Genomic DNA, 10,172 nt, shown 5'->3' on the forward strand with positions numbered 1-10,172 from the left:
TGCTTAGTCTGAACTCAGGAAACTTCAGCTTATTATGTGGTCTTAAGTGTACCTTTAACTTCAGATATAGTTGTTGGATTTGGACTCAAAGCGTCAAGAAAACACAGAATGACTGTTATCGATGGGAATATCCAGCTGGGGTTTATTTTATCCTTGTATAGGGTTGCCATCATCTGTTCACATTGAGAACAGCCCCAATGGGTTGGGCATATCATACAAACAGGGTAGCCAATCCCATAGACTTATTCAAGATAAAACTATCCTAGTAGGATAGCCAATCCTAAGAACAGCTTGTCTCATGGTTTCTATCTCTGTCCGGATGCACCTTCTCCAAGCCAGTCAGATGCATTCATTAGGCCCTATTTGTTTCGGATTTTGATAACCAATTTGGTTTTTGTTTTCTTGTTTTGCAGGGGCTTTTCATCCTCTGCTCACTCTCACCCGCCCTAAGGAACCTTTTGGAAAATATGTTTCAAGGAAGTTAATTTTTTTTAGCGGTTAGCGTCTTCCAATAAGGAGAAATGATAGATGCAAGGGCGCCTTGCATAAAGAGCCGGAAAGGGGCCCTTGATTGGATCTACATCATTAAGTGCAACTGAATTTACCTTTTCAACGGATCTTAAACTGTTACGTAAAATGAGAATCCAATTAATGGCCCTTTTCAGGCTCTTTATGCAATGGTGCCCTTGCATCTATCATACCTCTTCAAAGAGTGTTTGGAATATATACTCTGCAAACTAGGGATCTATCGGCTAACACTCCTTTATATTAACTCCATATTTTCTCAGTTTCACTTCATTTTCTACAAATCACCATCCTCTTTTAGGCCGTGTCTGGCAGCCATGAATTTTTTTCATGATAAATTATTGTTTCCGAGTGGTGACAGAGGCGTAGGGTGGGCGGGAGAAGGAGAGATTTGAGAGGGCACGAATGAATTGAGGGTGAGAAGTGGCTTAAAAAATCAGGAAAATGTCGATCATATTTTGAGTAGAGTTTTTTGTTTCCTGATTTTTCTTGCTGTCTCCTCACTCAGCCCCTCTATTATCTACCCTCTTACCATTAGGGGTGTAAACGAGCCGAGCCGAGCTTGGCCAGGCTCGGCTCGGCTCGTTAAGCTCAAAAGCTCGGCTTGGGCTCGAGCCAGGCTCGGTCAGGCTTGCGAGTGGCTCGCGAGCCTTACCGAGCTCGGGTTATATTAAGTTCACACCCCTAATCTTCCCTGAACAGCCCTATCTAGTGTAATTTGACTCCTTTTTTTACACTATGGGGGGTGGTCCAAGTAACAAATGGGGTTCCAAAAATAAAGTGACGTATTTTGCCTCTCCCTTTCACTCCCTGGACAACTCTTTTAGTGTGTGTGTGTATATATATATATATTTAAATATATTAAATTCTTAACGAGCTTTAACGAGCCGAGCCGAGCCTAAATCGGGCTCGGCTCGTTAAGGATTCGAGCCGAGCTCGAGCGAGCTTCCGAGGCCGAGCTAAAATTGACACCCTTACAGACCATCCGTCTCCATTGGAAAAAAAAAGCCTCAAAATCTACCAATCACTATCAACGTGCACTACAGAATCATTCCACCATTTTCCTATAAAAATGTATGATACAAAGTAACCATCATACCTCGGTACTGTTTAACCACGAGAGATCACCACCAATGCTATTTATTTCCTAGGGATGTAAGTGGGGGTCGATGACAATGGGGCCTACTTATCATCTCTCTATAAAAGACATCCATTGGGTTCCACTTTGGCCTTTTTTACACGATCAGATCCGTTGATCCAAACAAGAACCACAACTGGACTAATCAAATCTTGAACACCACGTTGATTGGATGATCCTAAGCCCTTCATCCATAAAAAATGTCAGGTGCCACAACTTACCTCTACCACGCATTTCACGTCATGATAAGGGGAGCGCATGCGTAATTCAGGGGGAGTGAAAATACCATCTCCCTATAAACCCTGTTTTGAAAGATGCGGGAAACGCTCTCTCTCTCTCTCTCTCTCTCTCTCTCTCTCGTCCTTTTCTCGTCAAATGTGGGAAAAAGCGTATTCTGAGTGGAGGAGGGAATGAACGACCTCTCTAATGATGCCCTAATAAAGAGCCACTGGTCTTGTACCTGCAATCCCATTCCAACTCCAGTCCTATGCATTCTCCCCCTCCTCTTCTTTATAGGCCTTACCGTTTCCATCTTCATCTTCGTCGCCGTTCACAATGCCATTTTCCTCATTTCTCTCCTCATTTTCTTCGCTCTCCTTCTCTCTTTTCTCCTATGGAATTCATGGAATTGGACCAAGCAAGGTCCGATTCTTCTTTTCCTCGCCGATTTTCCCGATTCGGATCTAAACACTGCTGATAATGGACAGCTCGTCAAGATCACCGGGGTAATTAATTTCTCCTTTTCCCCCCCTCCTTTGAAGTCTGATTTCTAGGGTTTTTTTTTTTTTTTTTTCATTTTGCATGTTCGGAGATTTCGTATGTGTTTTTGTATACTTAAAGACGTTTAATTAGTACAGGACATTTACCTTTTGCTGATACTGAGTTCTGTTCCTTTTGTTGTTCTGATAATTTCAGTTAGCTTCATGTGGGAGTCTGTCTCTGGAATCTTCTTACGAAAAGGTTCCCAGATGTGTTTATACATCTACGCTATTATACGAATACAGAGGATTTGGCTCAAACTCTACAATTGTTAATGGTCAATGCTTCCAGTGGAGTTTAGCTCATTCAGAGGTGAGGAACAAAATTTTTAATATATCTCTCTAGACTGTCATTTGTGTATTGCTGAAATGTTATTCGTTGTCTCTCTTGTATATCTCTGCAGACTGTCATTTTTTTGTATTTTGGGAGACTGTGTATGCTGTTGGTTATGAATGAAGAAATTTTTTTTGGTTCCAAAGGAAGTGTCACTCTTGGGGTTGAACCTCTTGCTCAATTGGTTAAGGCTTTGTTCTTCAAACTTGAAGTCGGAGATTCAATCCCAGTTTACCTACCAAAAAAATAAAATAAAAAGGAAGTCTCACTTTTGTTTGATTCTCAAGTGCTTACTTGCTTAGTTAATTATATTGACATGGGTATGGTTCATGTGGTGTCTTATGCTTGGATAATTTTTCCTTCTTCATTTTCTCTTTGGTTACCTTTTAACCATCTCAATCATTTCATGTTTTCCTTCTACTTTTATTAAAGCTTTGATTCCATTTGGAAAAACTTAAATAATACTGTTTACAAACAAGATGAGGGATTTTTATATGATTGCACATTTAAGAGGGACTGTTGTGTTGATTATTTTCGTGAGAATAATGTGAGCACTATTATCTCTCCTTTCTCCAATTATTGTTCATTAGTTTTATCAGAAAAGCAACTGCAGGCCCATATTGCATATCCAGTAATGCTTTTACACCAACATCAAGCATTCTTTGCTAAAGATATGAAGCTTTCATGCAATACAATGCAAATCAACCATGATAAATCCTCCAACTCCACCTGGATGTAAGAAAACAAGAAAGAGAAAGAAGCAATTGCGTCAAAGAGAAGCACAAAAGAGAGCTAGAAGGACAAATCAACATAATAATGACTACCCATGGGAATCCACTCCAAAAAGAAGGGAAGCGCACTCCTCAAATTCAATCATTCTTGAGCATCAAGACAAACTCCCAAAAAATTATTTGAGAAATTTTATATAGAATAGAACTTTAAACAAAACTTTGGCATTTATCATCTATTAATCTCAACCATTTAATAAGTCCTTTCTGAAACCTAAATGCTACTGCGTAAAATTAGAAAAGAAAATCAACTCTAGATAAGATGTAGATACACCTTAAAACTATTCACAACTTTTTGGTGAAAGACTCTACTTAAAAGTTAAAAACTTCTGAGAGATTTCCTTTGGAAAGGAAAATACGGAGGGAAAAGAATTAAGCACTTGGTCAAGTGGAAGCAAATTTGTTTCGAGTGGTTTGGGGAAGAGAAGGAAGCTCTATGGGGAAAAATCATCAAAAGCAAATGTGGGGATAATTGGGATGGGCGGGAGGCGGGTGGACAAAGTAGATGCTGAGGCCTGGGGGTGTGGATGTCTACTTTTCGTTTGCTTAAACGTTTTAAGTTTCAACCAAGTTATTAGGTTTGGGGTGGGGCTATGAAGAGATATTTGGGTTGGTCTGGTTCCCTTATCCCATGCTTTTCTGAGCCTCTATAGGATTGCTAAAAACAAAAATGCATATGTTTTTTAATGTTACCAAAGTGTGAGAGGTAGACTGGTATGGGATGTAGGGTTTTATAGGAATCTCCGTGTCTAAAATAAGTTGTTTTATTAATCTTGGCATCTTGGAAGAAGGTTTTATTTCTTAGGTCCAGACTGATCATTGGGTTTGTGTCCCTGATTCTGGGGCCTCCTTTACCTTTAGATCTTTTTTAAATTTCTTAGTCATTTGTCAACTGCTTCCTTCCTTGGCACATCATGTGCAGATGCTTGGTTCCTTCTAGAATTTAGGCCTTATGCTGGACAATTACTTTAAACGAGATCAACACACACTGGACAAGTTCAAGAAGCACAATTTTCATGTAGCAAACAGATGTACCCTTTGCTCTGCTGAAGAAGAATCCATCGGTCATCTCTTCCTTCACAGTAGGTTTTCATCCATCATTTGGCTTCAAGTGTTTGAATGGTTTAGATTTTGGAATTAAATGGGTGGATTCGAAGTCTATTAGGGAAATGTTGATGAGTTGGCACATTAGTGTTCTTGGATCAATGGGAATGACTTGTGAAATGACCAGTTACTCCAAAAGCTTAAGCTGTTGGAGAAGGCTCTATTTAATCTTTTATACTTTAACAACTCTTTGGTCCTTGACCCCCTTTTTAGTATTATGGGATATATTCTTTTTGGTAGGTAAGGTGGGATTGAACTGCCGACCTCAAGGTAGTCTTGTGGGAACATTCCTTTTGTTCTTAGTGCCTTATCCCAAGGAACGTCAATGATTTGGTTGACCACTTGGCCAAATCAAGCTCTAACGAAAACTCTTTGTATTTGGGCGGCCTTTGCCCTCATATTTGCACCTATAATCCTTGTTTTTCAATATACTTCGTTAATCTTTCTACAAAAAAGGTTAGTATCTAGTAGATCCAAGTAAAATTTCTCTAAAAATCATCTAAAAAGGGCTGATTATAAAATAATGCACTCTATGTTCTAACCATGCCCCCCCTCCCTCTTCTCATGTGTGGGACGATGTTGGGAAGATAAGGGAATGCATCAAGGCGGCGACCAACAATAACACAGCTGCATTTTTGCTTTTCCTTTGTTTTTTGCAACTATTGTCCATAGTTATAAACTGCTAAAATGTCAGCTTGGTAGGGATGGATTTATCATTTCCTCTAAAATGGTGACAACCATGAGTACGAAATTTCAGCCCAAATTGACATGGACAGTGTTTATTTCTTATACCATCATACAGATGATCCGCTTGGGCCCCCTTTTTTTTTTTATCCTGGCTCCTTTCCTGTTTGTGAGATTGTGTATGATGGGGGATACGATCTTCCTCATCATAGATTCATAGCTAAGAGAATCACTTTTTTTTCTATTATAATATAACCTTCTATACAGTAGTAATGAGGAGAAACTTCATTATAAACTTTCTCTATTGAGCCATTGGAAACTGGGGCATGATGTCTCCTGGATGAGATACTAGGCAGAGTATCAAGAAATTATTAAATTGAGAAATTTTATGGATTGACACTACAGCCATTTTTTGGTTTTTTGGGTTGTTAGTATCATGGTTTTAAATTTCGGTTTCGGCTAAAATTTCGGACTTATCCGAAACCGAAATTTCAGCTGAAATCCCGAAATTTCGGGCGAAATTTGGTACACGCGCACAAAATTCCAGATTTTTAGGAGGAAATTTCGATCGAAATTTCGCCCGGTAAGTTCGTTCGAAATACTTTAACGCAATAAAATATTGTTATTTTAATATCAATTTTGATGAAATTTCCGAAATTTCGAACGAAATTTTCCGGTTTCGGTACGTTTCTGTTTTGGTACTCACCGAAATCCGAAATTGAAGAATTGAAGAAATTTATGTCGAAATTTAAAACCATGGTTAGTATTGCTGCAGAATTGAAGAAAACCTATTTTGGCCTTCATGGAAGTAATATGATGATTGTTTACAGATTTATTTGAAGCAACAATTTCGTGTGCTGCTGTGTAATTTCTGACTGATAATACTTAAAGATGGGTTAAACAATTGCTTTGATGGGTCAGATTGGTCAAACATGATTGCAGAAAGTGATGCAATGGGAAGGGTGTCACTGTAAGCCAAAAGTAAAGCAGTTGAATTAATGAACGACTTAATTTCTTCTGACACAGAAATCTACAAGTTCTTCTGATGGATTTAATTGGTTACTTACTTACTTATTTCTAATGAATTTATGCTTTTTTTAATGGCTATGAATCTAATGCAGATTTAACTCTGATAAATGTAATTAGTGCCTGGAATCATGTTTAAGATGTGTAGCTCAACACCATTCAAAAAATAATAAAAAAAGATGTGTAGCTCAACATGTTTTTGGCGAGACAACTATGTAAAATATAGAGAGAATGCATGTAATAGAACTTGCAAATTAAACCTGCAGTTCATGGTTTGGATCTTTTGTGCAAACTATTTTATGAAGCTCATTGCTTTTCATCTTTAGCAGAGGTTCATAACAGACTTCTACATAACAGATACCAAGTCTGGTATAAGAGCTATGGTGAAAGCTGGTTATAATTCTAAAGTAACCCCTTTGATTGGTGAGACCACAATTGTTAATACTAGAAGCCGAAACAGAGTATTATCTTCTTACCTGAGGACATGGCTAGGAGAAAGGAACCTCTCAGCTGAAAGTCGTATATTACGTTTGGAGGAAGGGTAATGTAGACTATTTATGGGAACACATTATATTATTGCTTGCTTTTAAAAGGTATATCAAAGAATATAAACCTGCAACTTTGAATGAGATTTGGCAGGTACATTAAGGAGGGAAGCTCTGTGACAGTCATGGGGGTGTTGAATAGAAATAATGGTGTTGCTGTGATAGGTCAGCCACCTGAGCCTATCTCTACGGGTTGTTTATGGAGAAGACTTCTCCTTCCTGCTGATATTGATGGGCTGGTCCTTGGGTTCTCTGGTAGTATTGATTCTGCCACCCCATGTTCTTCCCATGATCCTGGGCATTAATTGGTGAGCAAATTGGCTCTGTGAGAAAATGGAATACGTTTTTGCTTCAAATTTGGGCTTGAACTCATGTCTCAGTTGGAAGCTTCTTTGTGTGGTAACCACGAGATTATGGGTTCAAGACAGCTTACCTACTAGAAATAAGTTATTGCTTCAAAGGTTGAGAGTCATCGAATTTAATAATGGGTTTCTTGCTTTTTATGCCGTTCCTTTTATTTCCTTTTCTTGAAGGCTGCATACTCTTTTGCTCTCATTATTATAAGTTCTTCTGATGGATTTTTTTTTTTTTTGATAAAAAGGCTTTATCATGACTTCTCCTCTACCTGCCTTTTTTTTTTTAACATAACTTTTACTTGCTTTTGTTAGCCAAGGTTTTAAATTTTGGTTTTGGTTCAGTTTCAGTCACCATGAAAACGGAAACGTTTTGTTTTCGGTTGGATATTTTGGTGGAAATCCTGTAAAATCAAGATAACATATGCAAATGATAGGTTTTAAGGATGAATCTTAAGAAAATGCTAGAATAAGGACAAATACACACTTAGAAACCATCACATAAGCAAGACAACTATCCATAATGGTTTAAAAACATCGAACAGTTAGTGACATGCAATGTCGTGCATGTCTTGTAATTTAGTACACACCAAATTTCACATGCAATTCATATAAATATTTATGCATAATACAAGCACCACATTGTGTACGCAATTTATATAATTATAATTATGTAATATCTAGCCCTCCCCAGACCCCGCAATGGTGGGAGCCTCGTGCTCTGGACCGCCCTTTTTTTATAATTATGTAATACATAGTAATATATTGTACCCACCATTACACTTGCGATGTTAGTTTGGGCATCTCGGCTGTTTCGGTTCTGGTTTCGGTGTGGATGGAAATGGAAACATTTCGGTCGTTTCGTGTCGGTTTTGGTAGAAATTAAAAACCATGTTGTTACTTTTTAGCTACTAATCATGTCTCTTTGTACGTTTGTAAAGTCAATTCAATAGTGTATATATTCAGAATGTTATCCACAGTTCTTTCCAGATGATGTTTCTTTCAAGAATAGTATTATTGATAGCACTTAGATTATCATAATTCAAACAACAATCTCACATAAGGCCTGCACATCTAAGGCTTTCCCATAAAAAACTTAGTGTCTTTGGATTTTGCACATTGATCATGAAATGTTAAAACTTTGTCACTATCTCCTTACAGAGTTCTTCCTTACTCTATTTAAAAAAAAAAGAGTTCTTCCTTACTGAAGTGAGAGTCAATCTCTAATTCTTAGGGAATGTGTGGAACTGGAGTTGAAACCAGTGTTTAAAAACTTGTTGACACGACAAGGAACTTGCCCGAGTCGACAAGGATTTTTCTTGGCCGCGTTCCGCATCACTTCCCCGTCTTTAAACACTGGTTGAAACAAAACACAAGGCATTAAGATTATCACAATTGAAAGAAATTTACTAGCGGAAAAGGAAGTCCGTCGCCGATAAATACAAAAGCCATGGGATAAAATGTCGATCATTTGGGCACCTGGCTCAATTTCCATCTTACATAGGCTTTGAGTTCCACTGTTCCAATGAGAATGGAATAAATAACACATCATTGATGTTACTCTCAGGTAAGAATAGGTCGTTTTTAGTACGACCTTTAACATAATGAAGGGGCTCTCTTTGTCTCCCTGTTTGGAAGTATACAAAGAAGCATAAACTAGCAGTTATTTCGTCAGCAAAAGTAAGACACTATAACCCTTTAAGTCATAACATGATTTTCATCTTGTCCTGTGATAATATATTGATCGATCAAATCACGGGTGGCTTTCTTCAGGCAATAAACGGCCTTCCTCACACTATTATGAACCCACAAAATGTGTCTTAGATCATTGAATTCTTAATGTTTGTTGCTCATACTCTCTGAAAGAAAGCATTCTCCACATCAGACCTTTTCTTTTCTGTTCTTTAATTGATTTTGTATCTTTTCCCTATTATCCTCTGACTACTCCAATTTGTTTTCGTTTTAATTTTCTTTCGTTGCATCATGTTACACTTCATTGTATCCGATTGGAGGAATCCAAATATGGTGTATAGACAAACAGAAGTTCTTTTGATTATTCTGATGCAACGATTAGTACAAAATAACATTGATAGCCTCGACTCATGTTCTAGCTCTTCTGTGGGCTAGATTTGCCTCAATTTCTTGTTAATGTAACACACTTATGCTTAGTTAATATGGTTAATATGAATCTAATTATAATATTCTTTATTGCAGGAGTAAGCATCTGTGTATTCAAAAAGCCCATATAACTTCAACATCAGCTCTTGTGAATCATTGGAGAGGTTAAACGCACCCGTAAACATAAAAGAGTGAGTTGGACCCCACCAAAACCATGAGATTGTTGTAACTGTGTTTCTTTGTTTAAAGTTCTTAAAAGATAGTGTTTTGACATCAAGTTAATCAAACCCTGAGTCAGCGAATATAGCTAATTTGCTTCTCATGATACTAAGCTTTACTACAGGATTATATTTCTCGTTATAGTAAAGCTCCATGTTTTTACCGTAGAAATAATCTACAAGGTTTAGTTTAGTCTGTATAAATGTTAAATCCTATACACGTATATGGCATGTTTAGCTTACCCAATGGCGAGGTGAGGTAAGGTGGGAGAGGGATAGACACTAGAGGGACTGACTGACTGACGAGAGGGTAAGAAAAGCTGGAAAAACAAGGAAACAAAAAAGTCTACCCAAAATATAATTGATTTTTTTCCTTTTTTTTTTAGCCATTTCTCACCCTCTAACTCATTCATGCCCTCTCAAGTATCTACTCCCACGGTCCCACCCTCCCTACCCTTCTCTCACCACTTAGAAAATAATTTATCATGAAAAAAAAAAAAAATCATTGCCACACATGGCCATAGAGAAACACTTTTGCATGGAAAAGTTAAACTAGATTCTCCATGCTACGACACCAACAC

The 10,172-nt window shown here is 37.8% G+C and overlaps 1 protein-coding gene across 1 annotated transcript; it reads left to right on the forward strand.

Annotated features, from left to right (window-relative positions):
- The first annotated feature begins 1,527 nt into the window (after window positions 1–1,527).
- Window positions 1,528–9,733, forward strand: LOC143888055 (putative membrane protein At1g16860). Its single transcript, XM_077392345.1, has 5 exons — window positions 1,528–2,388; window positions 2,579–2,734; window positions 6,687–6,898; window positions 6,997–7,210; window positions 9,470–9,733. Exons 1-4 carry the CDS (start codon window positions 2,074–2,076, stop codon window positions 7,205–7,207), a joined length of 894 nt encoding a protein of 297 aa, XP_077248460.1. The 5' UTR covers window positions 1,528–2,073; the 3' UTR covers window positions 7,208–7,210; window positions 9,470–9,733.
- Window positions 9,734–10,172: the final 439 nt, after the last annotated feature.

Source organism: Tasmannia lanceolata, unplaced genomic scaffold (genome assembly GCF_043159265.1).
Source record: "Tasmannia lanceolata isolate RefF3 unplaced genomic scaffold, GAP_Taslan_0.1 ptg000012l, whole genome shotgun sequence".
Taxonomy (NCBI): Eukaryota; Viridiplantae; Streptophyta; class Magnoliopsida; order Canellales; family Winteraceae; genus Tasmannia; species Tasmannia lanceolata.

Bases quoted from the DNA above. Each gene is read 5' to 3' on its own strand.
- LOC143888055 (XM_077392345.1), top strand. From the start codon at position 2,074: ATGAACGACCTCTCTAATGATGCCCTAATAAAGAGCCACTGGTCTTGT. The intron at 2,735-6,686 runs GTGAGGAACAAA...CATCTTTAGCAG, and splicing joins GGAGTTTAGCTCATTCAGAG to AGGTTCATAACAGACTTCTA. The intron at 6,899-6,996 runs GTAATGTAGACT...GAGATTTGGCAG, and splicing joins ATATTACGTTTGGAGGAAGG to GTACATTAAGGAGGGAAGCT.